This window comes from Leptodactylus fuscus, chromosome 2 (genome assembly GCF_031893055.1).
Source record: "Leptodactylus fuscus isolate aLepFus1 chromosome 2, aLepFus1.hap2, whole genome shotgun sequence".
In the NCBI taxonomy this organism is placed as follows: domain Eukaryota; kingdom Metazoa; phylum Chordata; class Amphibia; order Anura; family Leptodactylidae; genus Leptodactylus; species Leptodactylus fuscus.
Genome location: NC_134266.1, coordinates 37,265,610 through 37,288,806, shown reverse-complemented (window position 1 = coordinate 37,288,806; position 23,197 = coordinate 37,265,610). Strand labels below are relative to the sequence as shown.

General features: G+C 41.0%; 1 protein-coding gene across 1 annotated transcript in view; it reads left to right on the top strand.

The window, feature by feature from the left end:
- SMTNL2 (smoothelin like 2) overlaps positions 1 to 23,197 on the top strand; it is a 74,834-nt gene that overhangs the window by 33,377 nt on the left and 18,260 nt on the right. The window contains exons 2-8 of the mRNA XM_075263626.1: positions 1,349 to 1,436; positions 1,619 to 1,840; positions 4,245 to 4,304; positions 6,697 to 6,766; positions 14,331 to 14,498; positions 20,028 to 20,145; positions 21,361 to 21,512. Coding sequence (XP_075119727.1) covers positions 1,349 to 1,436; positions 1,619 to 1,840; positions 4,245 to 4,304; positions 6,697 to 6,766; positions 14,331 to 14,498; positions 20,028 to 20,145; positions 21,361 to 21,512 — 878 coding nt within the window. The remainder of the gene's footprint in view (positions 1 to 1,348; positions 1,437 to 1,618; positions 1,841 to 4,244; positions 4,305 to 6,696; positions 6,767 to 14,330; positions 14,499 to 20,027; positions 20,146 to 21,360; positions 21,513 to 23,197) is intronic.

Below are 23,197 nucleotides of genomic sequence, written 5' to 3'. Positions count from 1 at the left end.
GAGCAAACAGTCATGGAAGTTAGTAAACGAACTCACATTGTATGTCCTGCTACAGTATAGAAAGAGCATATCTAGTACATCTGTAATGAAGAGTCTGGATATTAAACAGTATAATAGATACAGGGGTCCATTATTCTAAACACTAAACCCACTAGATGTTGGAATGAGTTTTTCATTGTTTTTGTGATCTCTCTCTCTCTATTTTTTTTCCATCTAGTCCATGGAGCTATATTCTATTACATTCTGTTATTATTTAGTTTGTCTGAATATATTAAATATTCTTTCTGGGGTTTGATCATATAAGGCTAAGGCCCCATATTGCAGGTCGCAGCCAAAAAAGCACTGGGAAAAAGCACACCGGTTTTGGAAATCGCAGTGTTTATGTTGCTCAGGGATCCCATTCCACTTGAAAATTGCATCCTTTGGATCCCCATGACCCTAGCCTTAGATATATATCTAGACCAGTGGTTCTTAACCGGGGTTTGGTCGAACCCTAGGCCATATGCACGGTTCATTTTGTGTACCAGTAAAAAAAAACATATACCTATGTCTTGAATTTGGAAAAAAATTATATTTGATGTATCACTAAAGAAGGGTTCGGTGAATGTGCATATGAAACTGGTGGGTTCGGTACCTCAAACAAGGTTAAGAACCACTGGTCTAGACTCTCTAGCGTAAACTGGGTTTTTGTTTTTAACCAGCCGTTCACAATTGGGTTCACCTTCTGTCCTTTGGATTTGCTTTTTCAGATCATCTTCATTCAATGGAATTGGTTAGAGACTGTAGACTGGCATGGTAACCTTTTGAAAAAGAGAGCAGCCCTAAATTTTCTATCTTTTTAACAATGAATAAAAAAAATAAATTATATATAGTAGACACTGTTGCCTTTCGTGTTCCTTTATATAGTGTACATGTGTAAGAATAAACCTTCGCTTTCATGCTATGATGCGCAGGAGAATGATTGACTTGTTAGAGCGTGTTTTGTTTTGACAGAAGTGAAATACGACAGCACCTACACAATCTATTTACAGTATTAATTTTTTTTAATTGTATATATCATCTATACAAAATCACTTTGTTTTTTTTATTAGTTGACATTGATGCAATAGTAATCTTTCACTGGCTGAGCATAGCATTAATGTAATCCCTGCACTCTCTAGCATAACCCCAGTAAAACCTCATAAAGCCCCGGCCAGCCATCTAGTGTGAAAGTGTATTAGCTTCTAAGCTTTCTATAATCCTGCTATTATTCAAGTTGACATAATCTGTACCCTGTGCCTTAAATGTGATCGCTAATCTGCTATGAGCTGGCATATTCATGTTATATTTGGTTCATTTCCTTTGGCAGAGCGCTGTGCCCGAGGAACACAATGATGTTGATGCTGCAAAACCAACCAGTTATTCAGTTGTGGAAAATGGACATCAATCATATAATGGTAGGTATGCAGAAGAGTAGCAAAATGGTTAGCATTTACATATTAAATATCTATCTATCTATCTATCTATGTGTGTTTTCTTATGTGCAATTATATTTTTGATGTTTCTTGTCATTATATTTGCATGATTTTTCTCCGAATTTGTGTTCTTGCCTAATACCTTCCCCATACCCTTTCAATAGAGAAATCTAAGATCCCATTGGATTCTGTTTCTGAGGCTCCGATACCTTCAACACAGGAACACTTACCAGCCATGGCAGTCCGAATGCCACACCTGCCGGTCACCGCGGTGAAAAAAGTATGTGGAGACTCGCACTCTACCACGTCCAATGGCAGCAGCCGTCTACAAACCGCAGAACCAAAAAGTCCTGTGGAAATGCCATCAAAACAAAGCAATGCACAAGGTGAGGACACCAAAGGATTAAAGGTTAAATTCCTGGATCACTGGCTCACGTAGATGATGAGGTTCATCTAAAGAATTATCATTTCAGGTTTCCAGTGAGTTCCATTGTTTAATGAAGGATGTCCTAGAAGATTAAGCAGGTCCTTGTTTAGGTCTGAACATGGAATTGAAGTTTGTGAAAACGTTTGACATGTCGTAGTGATGTCAGAGGTTGAGCATTGATGGTTCGGGTAGCGACACCCCTACCAGTTGCTAAAATGAATGGGGTAGAAACTGTCTTTTGAGTGCTGCACCCCTTTAGCTGTGATTGTCGAGTGGTGCACTGACTCATAGGGCCACATGTATAAGTCACAATTACTTGTGCAAAATATAAAAAAGTGTTATTTTTTCTTCTTTTTTTACGCCACCCTCAGCACTTTCCTGAAAGGAGGTGTGATGTAGGCAGGACCATTGGTCCCATGAGAGTTTGTGTAAGCTGGCATACGTAATCACAGTATTATATACTCCTCAGTACCCACACACACACTAATATATATATATATATATATATATATATATATATATATATATATATATATATATATTACACACACACACACACACTATTACGTGCTCTTCAGCACAAACCTTCCCCTGTGCCTGTGCGATGTGGGCGACGGTGCGTGAGCTGCAATAAATGTCCTTGGCGGGCCGCATGTGTCCTGCGGGCCATAGTTTGAGGACCCCTGCTTTAGACAGTCACCTAGTGGGGCGATTCTGCATAGTGACTGATAATCCTCCATGTATAATTGTGCACTTCGAGGTCACTGTTAGGTTACTCGATCTCTTGATAATTTATGGTTGGTTATTAGAGATGAGCGAGTACTGTTTGGATCAGCCGATCCGAACAGCACGCTCCATAGAAATGAATGGAAGCACCTGGTACTTCCGCTTTGACGGCGGCCGGCCGCTTAACCCCCCGCGTGCTGGCTACGTCCAATCATTTCTATGCGAGCATGCTTTTCGGATCGGCTGATCCGAACAGTACTCTCTCATCTCTATTGGTTATCGATCTATATTATAGCACATACTACATGAAAAGCATTGTGGCTCCTGGAGGAAGACAGAAAAAATTAGAGAAGTTGGGATGATTGCAATATAATACAATACCTATAACTATACCTAAATCTAATATTTTAGAGGCCTGTGTACACTAATAGGAATCCACTGTACCCAGATTGAGTTGTAACATTCTCTTCTTTGCAGCTCCAGTGTTTCACTTTCTCCCGCTGGCACCTCCCTTTGTTTTTCATTCGGAGCTGGTTAAACATCATTGAGTAAATCCTACATAATTGCTTAGGTTATCCATCTTGTTCTTTCAGCCAGGTCACGCGTCTGTGGATGATAATTAGGTCATTAGGCTAAATTTCAATTGTTCAGAACAAAAAGCTGTTGGCTTATAGTTCCTTGATGTGATACATTGTACTTTGTGCTGTGCCAACAGACCTCACGCAATGTCTTACCTAAATGTACTGAATGCTGTAACTCAAAGGGATTATAGCAAGCGTTTATCACCTATCCACAGGGTAGGTAGAGGTGTCTGATCGGTGAGGGGAAGACTACTTTGTGTTCTCTGACGGAACCAACTGTTGGCTGAAGACCTAGGTGTGCGAGTCGATTTTGCATCTGCGTATTAAAATATAGGGGCTTATGCCTAAAATAACATTTTGGATATGACTGTATATAGCCTTTTCGCTAAGTATTGGCTCACTGGCGATGAAATATCCTACACATCTGACAAGTGGTTTATTATCCTGAAATGTCAGACTTGTCAAGTGCAGGATCGGCTCTTTACATAGAGTATGTGAACAAGCATTTTTGTCTGACGTTTCTCTATGTCTTAAAGACAGGCGAGTGGAACATGGCTTATAACTTCATTTATTTATGTCTTACAAAGCGTGCTGACCCACTGGTGACCCAGAGGTATATAGGAGTGAGGCAAGCCGAGGAAAATGGAACCTATAGAAGTAGACTATACGGTTAACTTGTATCTAAACTTCCGAACAATGTTTTTGATTTTCTGGCAGAATATGAGACTTTAATAAACGCCATACTTGAAGCCAATGCCATTGCCTTTAAAAAAGCAAAACAGAAAAAATGTGAGAAGCCATTGTAACTCATTGAGATCTCTAAGAATGATCTGAGATCTGTTTGAAAGATCTATTATGTCAGGGCTTAGAAAACCAAGCCGAGCCTGCCTCGCTCCTTCCCCCCACGCACCACTGGTACGGTCTTGCAACAACTTTCCAATAAAACAGGTGTTGCTTGGATGACCTCATTGTGAATTCTTGCTGATGACCTGGTTGATTTTAAGATGTAGTATCAGTATCTGAACACTATATTTCTCTCCTTTATGTGACTGCTAGGTGCTGTCAGGACATGGAATGCCAGCGTTGTCAGGACAATGGGTGTAACGGCAAACTCCGGTAAGAATCTTCTTGTGTTACTTCTTAATTCCCTCAGTGCCGTAAGGCAGAGGATTATCTGATGACGTGCGAAATATAGGCATTAAATATAAACTATTAGGATCGCAGTTGATACCTGATTTTAATGCGCTGCAGGCAGCAGAGTTGGAGCGCACCGATCCAACAAGGTGGAATTTGTCTACATGTGCTTGTCATTTAGTAGCCATCTCTTCTTTCACTTAAACCTGGTGTAAGTTATGATGTAATAGTGTGTTCAGTGTCAGTGGTAATTCATGCCTGAAAAGAATACTGACAACATGTGAGAAAATGAATAAATGTATATTTTAAGGGGTTCTTCACGTTCTTATTTTTAGAATTTTTTTTTTTTTTAACTTTTGAGTTTAATTTTTTTTCAGAATTTTTAAAATACATACAACATATTTTAAAATGCCTGGAAAAAATAAATAAAAAAAAAAAAAAATACACACACACACACACACACACACACACCTTATCAAAACGTACATAAACATTAGCAGCTCAAGAACTTATGGAATTCCAAGACTAAACCTATTCCGTTTACCAAGATAATATTAATGGATCTACTAATGTGACATGTTTCTGGGCTTGCCACCATGCTTCTTTTACTCACTGTACATATCCAAGATCCTTATACTCACAACTGGGTTTGCCCAGCATACGGGAATCATACAGCCATCACCTTCCTGACAAGTCTGTTTTAGTAAATCTATGTAATTCCCCTTTATAACAACGCTGTTGTATCTCTGCATTTTGCAATTCCTACTGACTAAATGGACAACTGGGTGCAAGGAGTGCGCCCTTCACAATCTGGCTCTGTAAGCACTGACTGGACAGTGTCAAGACTTTCTAAGGCCAAATCCCTCGGTGGTTACACTTAGAGATGAGCGAGTATTATTCGAACGAACACCACCCCTGCATAGTTATTGGTGTAAATCGGTCGGATACCACGCGGTAAACGCAGTAAAGATTCAATGCCCCTCCCACCTTCCCTGGCGCTTTTTTACACCAATAAATATTATTATTATTATTATTATTATTATTATTATTATTATTATTATTTATTATTATATATTTTTATTTATTTTATTTTTTATGAAAAACAATTGCAGCAGCACCAGCAAATCTGGGGATCATCCCACAAATTGCACGGCAGAAACCCCTCTCCAGGCAAAAGGGTTTGCAATAGAAAAAACAATTCAGTCTGTCAGCAACTTGTATGGATGGAAAATGTACTTTTATTGGAAAAAGCAGTACACTTTTGTATTTGTTATACAACAGCCGGCGGCTTTCCCATTGATATAATGGGAAGAGAAAGTCCGCAGAGGAAAACTCAGTGAACTTTCTCTTAAAAGCGCTGCGGAAAGAACCGCAATGCGATCACACAGCAGTTCTTCCCGCAGCACTTTATCACTGCGTTTACGGCCCGTGGGGCCTTACCCTATATTAGAATTAACGAAACTGGCTTTCGGTCACAGAATTCTCTGCAGCAAGTTAATATACTACATTACCGACAGCTGTATTGTAAAGTTATGTTATTCCACTGGGTCCTTTTCTGTTGTGAATAATAACAAATCGAACTGGGCTGATAGCCTTGCCCCATCATCACAAGTAGTGTGGGAGGCATCGAAGTGCCAGTTGCAACCATTTTTGTTGTTGGTCTCAACTCGGATTTTAAAAGCTTCTTATGTCAGAAAACCGGCATAGGAACAATATGAAATCTCCCATAATATGAGCATCAAAAGAGCAGAGATGATGTCGTGTGTTTTTGTTTTTTTATTGGCGTGCATCTTGAACATGGATGACTATATTTATTGGTATCAGGTCCCCTTTAAATAAAATAGTTTGAAACTGCATGTACCCCAGCTCCCTGATAAAATATTCAGATCGCTGGAAGCTATTAAGGCCAGGATCACATCTGTGGCGAAATATCCATAGGAGAATCTGACTCAGATTTCAACGAAAATCTGCAGAGAGAAAAGTCCTGCATGGAGGAGAAACCTGGTGGACCCCATTATAGCCTATGGTGTCTGCGGGTAACTTCTGTTTTAGCGGACAGACTTTCCGTCATTCAGGTACACCTGTGGACCCGAATAACAGAAAGCCTGTGCTGGTGTGAACCTAGCCTTCACAGTTAATAAATCTGCATGTACTTGTGTTTTTTTAAATTGTATATTATTATTATTATTTATTATTATTATTTATTATTATTATTTATTAATAATATTATTATTTTACTTTTATTATATTTTTAGATTTATTTTTTAAAGACTTATACCTGTGTAACCAGATATTGTTGCTAGTATTGAACAATGTTTTTTTGCTGAATAATGTTGTTTTTAATGTTAAATTAATTTGTATTCATTTTTTCCAGAAAAAAGCATTTCTACTACAAAATCCACACAGAGTTACAGCGCTTCCAACTCGTCTGTAATTTCTGAAAGGTATGTGATATCACTTGTATATTTTAGTGTGCATTCACTTAACATGTCATTTTCTGAAAAGGATGCTTTTGCATTTAAAGAAATTTTAACTTTTTCCTTGTGTTTTTTTATATGGAACAAGTCATGGGGTGTGGGGGAGAGGATAACCTTTGGCATTTAAGCCAAAAATTGGGGTTTCTAGCACCTATTTCTGTGTTGGGCTCACAGCTGCAGAAAGGTGTGTGGTTACAGCCTAGATGCCATTAGAGACTGCCGTGTTAGGTCTGGAAACAGTCTTATGTAATGTCCATATTTCTTGAACCATCCGTTGCGTGGATGAACCGAACTTTCTGCATTATACTGATCATTGATGCTTTTTATTTCAGTCTAACTGCAGATCTGTGCTGTGTGTATAGGACAGTAGAATCACGGTCCGGCTGGACTAATGAGACTTAATCCAGAGAATGGGCACATTTTTAGGCTAAATCCCCACGAGACATCCCGCAGTCATAAAGCACTGCAGGAAAAACCACGGCAGCAATGCATCGCGGTTCTTCCTGCAGCGCTTTAGACAGAATGTTTGCAGAGTTTCCCTCCACAGACTTTCTGATACAATTATATGTATGGGGAAATCGCCAGCATTTAAGATATAATTGACATGCTGTGATTTCCAAAACCGCAACGATTTTGGAAATTGTGGCGTGTCCACACCACGGTTTTTACTGTAAAATGCCATGATTTTTCAAGTGGCATTTCTGCTGCTGGCAAATCGTGGAGTTTCTGTCCCGTGGGGCCCCGGCCTAACAAAGTATCTGCAAGATCTAGTTAGAAAGGACCTGTCACCGCAGTTTACCCCAGGAATACAAGTATCGGGAAATGACCCAGCTCTTTGAACAATGACCCTTGCCTACCTTAGCTGTCATGTTATTGACTTAAAGGAAAAGAAGACAATTGTCAAGCACAGCGTAGTCTTCTCAGCCTCAAATTCATGCTTATGGATTGCAAAAGATTTTTAATGTTTTGCTTAAATTTCTGTTAAAGGACTGCCCGTTCTATCTTTATTTCACAGTAAATTAGCGGTTTCAGATGCCTTTTCCAGCTTTCACATAAGCAGCTGCTTCCTAAAGCCAGTTATCCACAGGTCAGGCTTTTCTAACCCCCAGGTCTGGCCATGGCTTCAGCAGCACTGGTTGGACCTGCCAGGACAGAATCTGCTTTTAAGCCAGCCATAAACATTAGATGATGAAAGTTGGCATTGATGCCTATAAGTGTTTCGCCAACAACCTTGAGAGAGGGGCAATAGTTGCTGCCAGACACCTGGGGTGGTGTCTTATCTCCCGGGGAAAAGTTGAAAACCAACTTCTTGATCTTTACTTACTGTTGGAGAAGAGTCAGTAAGCCCCCTGTACACATCATATGGTCAGCCAAATATGGCCAGTCAAAAATAAGAGCATTCAGCCAATACGTATGTAACCTATACGGCCAGCTATACATCACAAATCTCTCTTTTCGCTAATGGAGAAGGTTCAGAGTAGAGGAGCCATCTCTGTGTTGTCCAGATGTCCTGCTTCCATAGTAATAACCTAATAAATGGTGGTTATGGAAATACAGAGATACTACTAAAACCTGTATTAAGACTCCTACCAAAACCTCTGCAGTTCATACTTCACACGCTATGTTTTCTGTTTCATTATAGAAGCAGCAAAACCAAATCCAATATGGACGTAATCGGCTTATAAACGCATCTCCTGGGTCCTGCTGTGTTGTCTGTCTTGTTGTCTTGTTGTCTGTGTTGTCTGTTTTGATGGGAAGAATATCCCTGCTTGTTCTGCTGTTCTTCCCATTGAATATGACAGAATCCTCCGACAGGGGCTCCGTAAATGTAAAGCAAGGATCTGTTTGTGTTTGTAAACTTTGGAAAAAAAGTTTTAAGTGCTTCCCATGGCCAAGTATTTCAACTCTCTAGTTGTCAGACCGTTTTCGTAAATGGTCCCACCACATCCATTGCAAGCACTTTATAAAATCGGAAAAATGACCATGAGTAATGTTCACATGGTTTTGGTCAAGCTGCCAGAAATCGCGTTTGCTTTGTATTCTGCCAGATCGCTAAAGGTTTATAAAAGAGCCCATTACTATTACTGGTACCTTGTGCATAGTAGGGAAGTCTTGTGTAAGTTACACCTATGTAAGCCAATGTCTCCAGACAATAATAATTGACATAATGTACTGTATAACCGTCAGCGCTACGGTATATGCAGGCGTTCGTTGTAGTTTGCTTTGTTGCAGTTGACAATGAGGATTCGTCAGCTATAAAGTATTTGTTCATAGACTTTCAGTATTGGTAGAAAAAGAGCAAACAAAGGAAAGATAAATGTGGACTCCTACAGCGGGTTGCACCATCATAACTAAATACATTGTTGTTTTTATGATCCAATCCACATAGAAGTAGTTTATAGATTGCTTATATTATCACTTCTATATGCTGAGCTCTGGATTTGTACTTAATCCCATCCTAGAGACTAAAATCAGTAAAACCTGCGAAAAGAAAAAACGAACGCTATAAATCCCCGGACCTGTTATCACAAGTAGTGACAAATTCTCTGCACCCAGTCAGTCTGGATTCCTGTCACAAAGGAAATAACTCTTCCATCTCTTTTCAACTGTAAAGATGGCAGCCGCAAAATCATAAAGCAAAAAAAATTCATCAAACCTTTAAAAAATAGTGAAAACAAAAGAGAAGCTCCCACCCCAAAACTGGTTCTTCTGGATAGTCAAGATATCGACATGGCTCGTAGTCTGTCTCAATATGTAATGCGGCAGCAGACAAAAAGTGATTGATGGCTTGGCCAGAAGATAAGGACATGTCTTCTCTAAGAAATGTCCCCTTTACAAGGGCTTCTTGGAATTGTTTGAACATGCAATAAATTTTATGCAGAGGTGATGACAGTAATTAAAGGGAGAAGAGGAGACAGATACGTCTTGTATATACCCATCACTGACCCTGTATGTGAGAGGTACGATGTGTAAAAGTACCAGTGACATGCAGACATAAGTCATATTACCAGCTGTGTGTAACTGGGTGCGTAGGATAAAGGGAATCTGTCAGCAGGTGTATGAAGTAGAGACAGACCCTGGTTGCATGCTTAGAACACTTACTGGTATACTTGCTGCTGTTTTATTTGCTCGCCCATTCAATAATAAGCATGCACTATGTAGTCCTCAGTGTTCATGAGCTGCAGCTCCTCCAGCCACTGACTGTCCTACTTGTATAGCTGAATAATGAATAGACTCACATCTGGGTATAATCAGTCTGCCACTAACAGCGTTTTTTGCTGTGTAGAACCAAAAAACTTATTTGACGTAAGCTAAATACCAAAAACTCAGCTCCCCTACCATACATATTAGTGGCAGGATTGTTTATAATGCACCTACCAGGGTAATGAAGGCAAATGGTGCAATGAGTGCAAGAAGGTATAGAGAAGCCTTCCGCCAAAAAGTGCAATTTGGAAGAAAATCCCTCTTCCAGTCTGTCAATAATTACCCGTATTTTTCGGACTATAAGACGCACTTTTTTCCCAAAAAATTTGGGGGGAAAAGAAGGGTGCGTCTTATAGTCCGAATGTGTATGTGCATGGCGGATGCCGGCGAGAGATAGAGGCCGCCACAGGTGCCGGGGCCTGAGACATCGCTACGCTCCTCTGCCCTGCATGAAGCCAGCAGGGGCGATGCTATTCCGCTCCTCCGTCCCCCCGCCGCTGGCTTCATGCAGGGCAGTATGAAGCCAGTATGACACCAGGGCAGTATGACGCCTGTGCCGGCGTCTATCCCTCGCCGGCATCCGCCTCTCTAGTACAGCGGATGCCGGGTCTGTATTGGCGGCCCCTTCTCCCCCGGGGCCGGTCCCCACCGGCCCCATACCTGTAAAGTTGCAGGCCGGCTCCTGCATGGCGATTATTGCAGGAGCCGACCTGTTCGGGTGACAGCCGGGAGCCTAATGAAGGCTCCCAGGCCTGTCACTGCTATATTAGTATTGCGGCTGAGTCTATGACCAGCCGTAATAGTAATATACAGAATGTCCCACAGACGGCAATAGAGTTGTATTGCCGTCTATGGGACTTGCAATCAAGTGACGACTGCAGGTTCAAGCACCCGGGGGGAATAAAATAGTAAAAAAAAAAAAAAAAAAAAAAAAAAAAAGCTTTAAATATAATAAAAAAAAAATGAAATAAATAAAAGTTCTAAATCACCTCCTTTCCCTAGAATATATATATAAAAGTAGAAAATCAATTGTCAAACACATACACATTAGGTATCCCTGTGTCCGAAAATGCCCGGTCTATTAATAGTTTTCCTATACGGTGAACGTCAATATCACCAGTGCTAAACCGCCGGGTTTTTTTTCAATACAAGGTGATCTAAGCAATAGACATTCCCCAAAATGGTATAACTAAAAAGTACATCTGCCCCGCAAAAAAAAAAACCACTCTATGCGTCCCCGTACAGCTGCAGGGTCACCTGTCAATGTGGCCTTGCAGCTGTGCAAAACTACAACTCCCATATATTAAATATTTTACCATTTTTTTGCTTCAAAATTTTTTTTCCCTATTTTCCTCTTCTAAAACCTAGGTGCGTCTTATAGTCCGAAAAATACGGTATATACGTAAAGCCAAAGCTACACCTTTTAGGTTTATGATGTTTTAAGGGTTTAGATATATTGTGGGCAAGTTAGCTCGGTAGAAGCCATGGTGCGTACCCAAATAGTCAAGACACGGGGCACAAAATGTGCAGCAAGCTAGTTTTTGTTTAGAAAAAACAGGAAAATTAAATAAACCTTGACTTCAGGCACAAATGAGCAAAACAAAACACAGCCTTAACTTCAGGCAAAAACAAAATAAAAACCTGCTCGTCTGAGCAACTAACTAAACAGTAATGTTAACCCAACTATGCGTGTGGCTTACTTCCAGCCACACAAACAAACCAAGTGCAATACTGTCTCACCGGCCTCGGGGTTACAGGACAGTACAATATAGCTCCTTTCACCTCATGGAACTGACCGCCAATGCAATGCTGCACCCTTTTCTAGCCCAGTAATGTGCCAGTATCTGCACCTGGGCTGAGGCCTACTCCAGACCTGCCATGGACCACACACAGGTCAGAAACCTGGGGCTGATATATCTGGACTCTCTGACACAATTGGAAAGACGTTTATATTGCATGGTGTATTGTATCACACTCTAAAAAGGAAACAAAAAAAACCCCAACATTTGCTTTGTCCTGGCGGCGGAGGAGCACAATACAAATGAAAAATTTTTGATGGACTTTAAAAAGCTTTGAAACCTAGACTGCCATTGAGGAGATCTATCTATAGAGTATGTTAGTACAGCCCTATACTCACTATTCTATCTTTCCCTAGAAACACAACTAAAATGCCTTGTAAAATTTCAGTGAGGTCTGCGGTACGTGCGTCTGCATTTCCTTCCCTAGAATGCTGGCACTTAATCATATGGAAAATATCGAATGACCTGGTTACAGGACGCTCGAGTCTAGCAGCAACTTCTAAGGCATTGGGTCTTTTTCCATTAGATGTTTACACTTTGTTTAATTTTCCTCTCGAGCCTATGAAGAAAGGAAAGCAAAGCTGTCAGACTGTCACTTGTACCTGCACACAATTCCAATTATCACACTGCCGTTTCCTAAGCTAAACACACTGTCCATGAATGTAAAACACTTGTCGAAAACTAAAATAAACTCTTCAATTTCCATATTAACCAAATGCAAAGTGTTCAGAGAAATTAAAATTGTAGTGTAGGTTAAAGGGGTTGTCTAGTTTGGCTAACCTCTATTCATGTCGGGTCCCCGAGGAGGGCCTCCATTACTGTATGTCAGGAGGAACATCAAGGAGAATTATTACTTAATGAATCATTACATGGCACCCACTGAAATAGCCGTTCATTGATCAAGCATGGTTGTTCTTTAGAACGGATAGATATGTGCGATGGGATCTGGGCTCTGGTATATAGAGGAGGGTCTGTATGTGTTATCTAGGAGGCTACGTGGGTGAACCACTGGGCTCATACCATCACCAAATTTCTTACATTCTAAGCAGTTTGCCATTGCTCTGTTTAGAATGTAGCGTCAGTGATTCCCAAACGATGGAATTCTATTTCTATCAATTTCTAAAACTTTTAACTTAAATCCTACCTTTTTCTCATTTGGCTCTTCCCGATCTGTTACATGTATGCACATAAGAACTAACATTATTTCTGGTTGATATGTGACTTATACTTTCACATTCGTAGTATCTTTTCTCTCTGTGTGTTACATCTGTAGATTGTTACTATCTAAGTTGATGGGTGAAAACTAGCTGCCATACGCTGCTCACGATATATAGTGGGGAATCTGCTACATAAGTAGATTCTCCATCTCTGCGGACGTTCCGTGAAAAGTGCTGCTGGAAAAACTGTGGTGATTTTTCCTGCAGCGCTTTTTTGCTGTGACTCGCTACATGGGGCTGTAGCTAAAAAGCACAGTGCCCTGGATTCGGTGCACTGTCGGCTTTCCCGTTATGTGCCCCGGGGGAAGAAGTATCGGTGCAATTACCCATAACTCTTCACTGTCAGAAGGTTGTTCCTGACAGTCTACCTGGGAACGCCCCTCCGACAGCACTGTGTGTAGCGCTATACTGTGAGGGATTGTACCTTACCACCCAGCCATGACGCTGAGTGGTGACGAAATCCCCCCCCCCCCCCTAGTGCTAGTCTATGGACAATTACTGTCAGATGGGGTGGGGGGTTCCTCACCACTCAGCGTCATGGCTGGGTGATAAGGAATGCCCCCTCACAGTATAGCGCTACATACAGTACTGTCAGGAGGGGTGTTCCCAGCTAGACTGTTAGGAACGCCCTTCTGACAGTAAAGAGCTATGGGTAATTGCACTGATATCTCTTTCCCCAAGAAGAGCTATATATAACTTTGTGTATCACTAAGTTCACATCTGCGCTTGGGTTTCCATTCTTAGGTCCGCTTGAGGACCTGAAAAACAGAAACCCAATCTGCTTACAAAGCCGTTAACCATGGAAACCTAGACTATAATGGGTCTGTCCTGTTTCCGCCCAAAAAATGGAGAGAGAGAAAAGTCCTCAACGCATTTTTCAAGTGGAATATGGAACAGGAACCCTGACAGTCGATCAAAAGCAAATGTGAACCCAGATATTTCAGGAGGTCGTTTGCTCCAGAATTGTAATTTGCGCCAGTTTTCTGGTGAGTTATAGTAAGTCTAGTATAGTAAGTAACCAGTCTTGATCCCACTCTGCTTTGTCTGCTATTTTAAAAAGCGGGGAAGACGTGGTAAAAATCCTAGTCGTGCATCAAATATGCACCACTTCTATGACAATTTTGTGGCATAGTCTATATCAATAACACACACACACCACTGGTGGAATTTACTAAAGTATAGGATGGTAATCCATGCGCTTCCAGTGGTCATATTGTGACTACTTGTTCATAGTTGACACTGCAATCCATTACTTGTCATGTCATGTTTATATTGTCCAATAGCCAATGTTGTCTTTTGTTCACTTTCCAGCACAGACAGATATTTTGATGTTACTCCCAAATCTCACTCTCCACCTCCTGCCGTGAATCGTCAGCCTGAGAAAAAACCTGTCTTAATGAGGTCACAGACCCTGCCAAGATCTTCTGGAACCCAAGTTCGCAAAGCCTTCTTTGAGAAGTTTGAACAAGACAGTGGCAAGTAAGAGAACCATTCCTTACAATCTGCTCTACATGTTACATATGTATCAACTGATATTGGGAACTGCAGCTGCTGGAGCTAGCACTGTGTACAGAGCTAGCACTGTACACTGTGTAGTTGGCCATTCTTGGTTACTACAGCTTAGCTTCCATGCAAGTGAAAGGAAACTGAGCTGCTTGTGCCAGCATAGCCATTACATGGTGTACAGAGCTTTTTACTGCTTCCATAACCATGTAACCAAGTGATGCCCCGATAAACGTTATAGATTGCTAAAATGGTAACTGCTCCATATTGTTATAGGAACTATTCCTCTTAACACAGGGAAGGTTTCAATAGTATAGTAATGCAACTAGTAACTTTATATTACAGGGTCACCTGTCACTAACAGCTGTTTTGCATTTGTAGTTTGAGCCCTAGACAAAAGCTATACATAGTAAAGGGGTTTTCTAGGCAAAAAAAAAAATATATATATATATATATATATATATATATATATATATATAATATTATTAATAAAAAATACATATATATATATATATATATATATATATATATATATATATATATATATATATATATATATATATAATATATTTATATTTTTTATTTTTTTTAAGGGTCTATTAGTGCTGTTAATAAGTGCACCGAAATACCTTTAGCAGTGTTCTGAGCTCCTGGCATCTTCTGCATTTGTTTACAAGGTGTAGCTTCCTGTTATTTTATCACATTGAGCTGACTTTTATTTCTCACATATTTCACTGGGGGACACAGCACCGTGGGTATAGACCCGGACACTAGGAGGTGGATACTAGGACAATGAAGGCTGGTTTGTTATTTTACAATGAATTGCCCAGCCTTGTTACTAAACGCAGTGGGTGGAATTTCTCAATCCATCTGGGACAGTTTTCTGGTGTAGAGGGATGTAATACAGATTTGGTACAGGGCCCTTTCTTGCGGCAAAAGTGCACCACTGTCCATGTACTGTGCATCACTCAGCACGTTGTGTGGGGCAAGCCAAGTCAGTCACTCCTTGTTCTAATATATTCATTATAATGCACAACGGTTTCTGGCATGAGTTATATTGGAGATGTGCTCCAGCTCCTAACTGCTGTTGATCTCTTCTCTGGTGCACAGGACTGCATCTTTATATATGAAGAAGCCGGAGCACCCGTCGGGACCTTTATTAAGATTGGCATAGGAAACTCTAGTCCTAACAAATCTTTCTCAATGAACTTGTATGTTCACACAAATAAGTACATAAAATGTAAATAAAAGTGTTGTGATACAATCCTCAGATAGATAGATAGATAGATAGATAGATAGATAGATAGATAGATAGATAGATAGATAATATAAATTTATGTAGAATAGGAATATTTAACAACCCAGAATACTTTAAGGTGATTTGTTATAAATTGTGCTGTCTACACTGATACATTGATCTTGCATATATGAGAGAGCACAAGATGTCAGAAAATATACCTCTTGGCAATGGAATTCGGGCTCGGTATGGTTTGTGATATGTACATTTTTCAGAGACAGGTACAGGAGTAGTGAAGGATGATTATCTCTTGGGTAAATACGCACTGGTTATTAATCTTGTGAGCACACGCTTACAGTATTTCTGCTGACTGCATTTTATTTTGCACTTTACACACAAGACTGTTTTATGTTTCTATATGACTGATTTACTGCAACCCCGGTTTGCTATGTATGGTCCTGCCATGCATGAACCTAAATAGATCATTTCTGTATTTTATTCAATGAGAGAGGGGAAGGGACACTATGTAGGTATCATACATGAAGAACCATAAAAGTAAAAATGTGTGTCTTAGTGAATGATATGTAGGTATCATACATGATAAGAGTGTGTGTCTTAGTGAATGAAGACGTCTCCCTGGATTGGAGCAGCTACTGCACTTTATTTATGCCATATATCATTGCTGGCCATAGTGGGATTTTGGGCAATACCCTTTTAAATTCTTGCTTGTGCATATTTACTTGCAGTATATTGTAGAACAGAATTATCATGAGAAAAATCATTTCATGCATGACTGGTAGTTGAGATATTTTTGGCCTTTGATGTCCCTTTACCCACATGCTATTGGGCTGCACCTATACTTCCTATACATTTATGGGTAGTGTTTCACAAAAAGTTACCTATTATAACGTTTTTATGCTTAAAGGGATCCTATCATTCAGAAGACATTTTTTCTAAGTGCCACGTCGGAATAGCCTTAAGAAAAGCTATTCATCTCCTACCTTTCGTTGTCTTCGCCGCGCTGCCATTCGCATACAATCCCAGTTTCTCTCGGTATGCAAATAAACTCTCTCGCAGCACTGGGGGCGTCCCCAATGCTGCGAGAAAACTCTCTCCAGCACCGCCTCCATCTTTGTCAGCAGCGTCCTCTTCAGCCTCTTCTTCCGGCGGTGTCTTCATACTTCTAGGCCTTGGGCAGAGCAGTCTGACGAAGATGGAGGCGGCGATGGAGAGAGTTCTCCCGCAGCATTGGGGACGCCCCCAGTGCTGTTTGAGCTCTGGGGCCTGCCCCCAGTACTGCGAGAGAGTTAATTTGCATACCGAGAGAAACCGGGATTGTAGGCGAACGGCAATGCAGTCTTAGGCAATGTCAATCCTTACATTGACATTGCCTAAGACTGCAGTTAGTCTTGCATCCACATATTTACCATGTCATTGCAGCTTGTCCGAGGTTGCATGCAATGTTTCCTCAGCTTTCCTTCCACGGTTGGGTTTAGGAGTGTTTTGTTTTATACAGAGCCTGATCTTTCACATGTCATTTCCACCATCCGTACTTTCACCCCCGTGGGTGGCCTTATAAACTAGACCTGGTCACATATATGTTTGTATTAAATCTTAAGCTGCTATAGTATGTTTGGAGACATTTACAGCAAGTTCAATGTAAACGTAGGAGTGTTCAGTCCTATGGAAAGTGCAAGTGATGTGGTTGTTTGTAATCTCTCTGTATTATGGGATCAAATGATTATTTTCGTTGTATCGTGTTCTCTGTATACCTCCAGTTTGACTTCATTAATCCAAAAGTGCATTTTTCCATATTACAGTTTTATACACCACCAGTTATAGAGGGGCAACTCCAGAAAGTCTTACACTGTGTATTGTAAACTGGAGTGCAATATGGCAAACAGCAGTTTCTAATTTTTACTGAAATAAAGTTTCCTCCTATAGCGGGGATTTTACACAAAAGAGAATTAAAAGTTGCAGAAAGCAGACACCTTATTCACACCAGCACTTGAAGTCCGTTCGGGGTTTCCGTCCCTGAACCTGCTTAAAAAATGCAGAGAGAAAAGTTTCACACGTAGTGCTTCTTTCTCCTCATTTTTCGCCCTTATAGGGCGGAAACCCAGTGGACCCCAGTGTATAGTCTATGGGGTCTCCTTCAATAGTCGGTGCTCCACTGATTTTGGCACAGCTGGAATTTTTTCAGAAGCCCTCACCATGTACAAAAAAATTGGTTCTGTTATTTTCACCACCCTATATGCTACTTAGGCTTATTCTATGCAGAGCCTTATTAGCATATTGGGTGCAGGAAATAATAGGAACCATCGCCTCAGGAGTGGTGGGCGCTAGAGAAAAAAATTCCACTCCACAGAATGTGTAGCGCAGAGTCTATTGAAGGAAGTATTGATTTGGTAGGGGTGGTACGAGGTCCTCCTTTTACAATTTTTCTGCCACTCTGCAGATGGCGCACAGTAAGGTGTCTTCTGCTCTAGCATGTTGTCTTAGGCCATATCCGCCTCAAAATCCTGATCTAAAAGACAGCTCGCATTGAAATCCATGGGAGGCTGTCAGTTCTTTTTTTCTGGGAGCTGGGAAAAATGAAGCGAGATGCTCATTCTTCAGGTGAATTTGCCTCGCGACATCCGCCTGAAGACACTCCCTCCTGACTAGGCCCATCCTTTGGGCCTAATCCGGAGGGGATTGTGCGACTGGATGCCGGTGCAGTGCACTGACATCCAGTTGTAGCTATCCGTATTTTGGACCAGAATCTGAGGTGGCCACCGCCTCAGGTTCCGAACCCAAAAAACCCCGAGTGAACCTGGCCTTCCAGCAAGACACAGGATAGTAAAACCGAAGAGCAGCAGACATGGCTGAGATCCTGAGCCACACAAAGAATACTTCTATATAACTTTATTTAATTTTAATTATAATATGATATAAAATATGATCAAAGGAAAGGAACTTAGAAATTAAGGAAGTGCAGTTCTATCTAGTCACCTGTTTATGCATTGTCTATGGTTACTGTTCCTTATTAATAAGCTGTGCTATCTTATTTTATTTTTGAGCGTTTTCTATGTTTAGCGTTCCTTAGAATGTAAAGGGCAGTATCGGGGGGGGGGGGGGGGGAATTATATATATTTCAGTAAATCTGTTTATTACATATTTATCAGACAGATTTCTGAGCCTGGATGTACCAGTTTAATGTTACGTGATTGTATAATACGAAGGCAATGCCAGACCACAGAATACTTTCCAGGTTTGACCACTTCTAGGGCTTGATGCATTAGATAGTGTTTTTTTGGCTGAAGAGATTGAAAATCTGCAGCTGAGGTTCACCACATAAGTTGTGGGTTTGGTTTTTTTCGCTGACTAAATTTACATGTGTCCAAACGTTTGCTGATCAGTCTCAATTCTTTTAGACCTCATGTGGCCCATTCTAGTCTCTTTGTAATGAAATTCTATGCCAGATACACTTATACATATTGGATTTATACACGTGTCATATAGTTTTTCTTTAAAACTTCATGAAGCTTAAAGAGGACAGTCTACCCTCCTGACATGTCTGTTTTAGTAAATACCTGACTCTTCCATGCAATAAGGACTAGTTCACACAGAGTTTTTTGGCAGTGGATTTTGACGCAGAATCTGCCTAGCTAGTAGCAGAATAAAAGAAGTGACTTGGGGGGAGGGGGAGACTCCCTGGGACTTCCTAAACTGAATACTGAACGCAATTGTGAACTAGGCCTTACAGATTTTGGATTTCATCTGAACTGCAAATATTTACTAAAACAGACTTAAAATGTCCTAACGTACGTTGCGTTTCGGTTCAAGGTTCCTATTTGTTATAGTGAATATGAACATTTTTGTTTACACTCAGGAGCCAAAAATATGACATGTCCTAATACAGCGGAGAGATTGTACAGTTCTCCCCAGCCTGAGCAATCCTTAGCCTGCACCCCAGCTAATACATTGTTCTCTATTACAGCCTGAGCAATCCTTAGCCTGCACCCCAGCTAATACATTGTTCTCTATTACAGCCTGAGCAATCCTTAGCCTGCACCCCAGCTAATACATTGTTCTCTATTACAGCCTGAGCAATCCTTAGCCTGCACCCCAGCTAATACATTGTTCTCTATTGATTCTTTCTTTCTTTGATTGATTTCTCTAAAGATTCTTTTTAATTTCCTGTGTGCTTGAACAAGCAAAGCCTCGCGCTCCTGTGCTATGTAAGCAGGGTTTCTTTATTAATCTCCCTTTGTTTCTATTTATAGAGGCAAGGGGGAATCCAAGGTGAAGCTGAAAAGGTCTCAGAGTTTTGGAGTCGCCAGCGCCAGCAGCATTAAACAGATCCTCCTGGAATGGTGCCGCTCTAAAACCATTGGCTACAAGGTAAAAACGTCAACTTCTCTGCAAGACCTTTATCTATGCCAGATACTTGTCTGTGCTGTTACACAGCTGTGAAGAAGGAACGAAGGCTGACATGAAATGTATTACTTCTGGTTTAATAGAGACCCCTAGATAGATAGATAATTTTAGATAATGCAATGTTAGGCTGCTAGCAAAGCCTGACCCCCCCCCCCCCCCCCAGCTGGCAGTATTTTTTTTGGGCAGTACTTTTAGCCCACATAATGTCTCTATATTGCCATAATATTCTTATACACAGCCCACATAATACCGTCCTATAGTACCCACATAATAAGCTCTTTCTAGAATCCTACCAATTGCTTATCCTCATACTAAGATATAGTCTAGGGAGCGGTTCATGGTGTTCAATTGGATTTTATGACTCCATAATGTAAATGACTGACAAATGCAAAGAATACAATAAATATGGCTGAATGACAGAATGTGATCTACAATGTTACATGTATGGAGATATGGAGCAATTGAGTGTATAAGGTATAAATCTTATATGTACCCTTCTAGTCAAAGCATGCATTGTCCTTGAATTCAGAATAGTCTTCTGTTGCTGAATAAACTTTGGAGATCTGTAATACATTAATACCATTGATTTTAATATTATATACTCCGTCATTTCCAAATTGAAAGGAATTCATCAAATGTAAGAGTGATGTTTTTTATAACGTGGAAGGAACCAAACACCCTAGGAAAATCCACCTCTAAGGGCAGGTTCACACCGGTCTCCGCTTTGCAGGTTTCCGTCTTCTGCTCAAGAAACTGGACAGGAGATGGAAACCGGCGGTCAGTTTTCAAACCCATTCATTTGAATGAGTTTGCAAAGTGTCTGCCTGTGAGCGTCTTCTGGTCTCCACGGTGAACCCGTTTTTTTTTTTTTTGTTTTGTTTTTTTTAAACCGGACACAGTTGGACATGCAGGACTTTGTGTCTGGTTAAAAAAATAACTGTTTCGCCTGCAGGGACCAGAATACTCTCACGGGCGGACACTGACTGCCGAGATTCCATCTCCTGTCCAGTTTTCTCCTGACTTGTAGTGGCCTAGATTGCCCTGTCCATCCCCTACATGTCCATCATTATTTACACTAATATTTGGGAACATTCTTTTCAGCTATTTCTTATTGCAAACTGATACAGGAGAGATCTCTGATATGGTATGTATAATGCTATTTTTTTCTTATCTTTTTAGAACATTGATATGCAGAACTTTTCATCCAGCTGGAGTGATGGGATGGCTTTTTGTGCCCTTGTCCACTCTTTCTTCCCAGAAGCCTTTGACTATGATGCTCTGGTGCCTTCAAATCCCAAACACAACTTTGAACAAGCATTCTCTACGGCTGAGTAAGTACTATTTCTATAGGTGGCCATATACAGTACCTTACTGGGCCACCCATACACCTGCTTCCTTGGTTCTTACTGGAGAAAGCTTATTTCCTGAAGGAGCAGAGAATTGGGAATAAGATTTCCCCAATATCATCTGTTGGTAAGAGCGCGGAGGCCCACATAAACATGAGCTAGTTGTCCGATTTCTCTGTGTATTTGTACACGCACCTTAGGTCTCTACTTATTTGTAATTTGAGCCTTGCACAAAAAATGTCTTGGGAGAATGGAGTTGCATTTGTTTGTTTTTTTGTTTGTTTTAATTTTCCCATTAGGTTGTATTCCAGTGTGTGGTATGCACATGGATGAAACAATATGTTCTTCTGGGAAGTGGTTATGTTTTGTATGTTTTTATTTTCACTGTAAAATCTGTGTGGTTTAACTTTAACCAGTGCCAAATTCTTTGAATCGGCATATTGTCTGAACTTGTAACCAAGCATGTAAGCTTGTAAGCAATAGTAAAAAAAAAAAAAAAAAAAAAAGTGGTGCAATGGGGCGATATTTTGTCTAAGCCTAGACAGAGTGCACATCTGCTCCCTCACCTTGCGAACAACACAACTAAACACAGTAACAAGTACTCCAAATGTCTTAATCTAATTGGAACACCATACACGTGGTACAAAATATTGTGCATTTGCACTGACTCTAGATATTACTAATGACGGTGGCTCAGTGGTTAGTACTGCAGCCTTGCAGCGCTGGAGTCCTGGGTTCGAATCCAACCAGGGACAACATCTGCAAAGAGTTTGTATGTTCTCCCCATGTTTGAGTCCACTCTCCTAAGGCCTACTGATTGGGGGGGGGGATTACTAATGAAGACTGACGCTAGGTTCACACAAGCGGTTAGCTTTCCGTTCTTCGGTTCCGCTTGGGGACCCCAAAAATGGAAAGATAGCCCGCTTTAAATGCAGAAACCTGTGGACCCCATTCTAGTCTGAGGTACACAGGTTTCCGTACAAAAACCTGTGGACTATAATGAGTTTGGGGAAGGAACCCTGAATGTATAGCAAGTGCTAGTGTGAACCTAGCCTAAGAAAGCTTGCAAACTGTAAGTATTACTGCTGATTTCCATTAGTGAGAATGAATGAGGTAAGCCGCAACAAGAGGCACAGTGCCTAATGGTCAAGGAATATGGTCTCTTCATTGTAGTGACAGAGAAATCGCTGTATATTCAGCTTTTCATTACCAAAGTTTTACAACTTTCTACGAGTAACAGCCTATGTATGCGAAACACAGACTTGTGCAGGAAAAGACATTTCCCATTGTCTTAGTCACACCAGTTAGGGGGCATTCACACTACCGTCGGTGTCCGACAGGTAGTGTCCGCTGAAAATCTGTCACGGACACTAGGAGCGGACACTAGCTGCGTACGTGACACCTGTCATTCATTTCAATGGGCATCGGGTGCGTTGTTTTGCACTCCGTGCCCGTCCTTCCCTGTCCGCAAGTGAAGATGTCCGACTTCTCAAGCGGACAGAAAAACCCTGCATGCAGGGTTCTTCTGTCCGCTTGAGAAGTCGGACATCTTCACTTGCGGACAGGGAAGGACGGGCACGGAGTGCAAAACAACGCACCCGATGCCCATTGAAATGAATGACCGGTGTCACGGACGCAGCTAGTGTCCGCTCCTAGTGTCCGTGACAGAT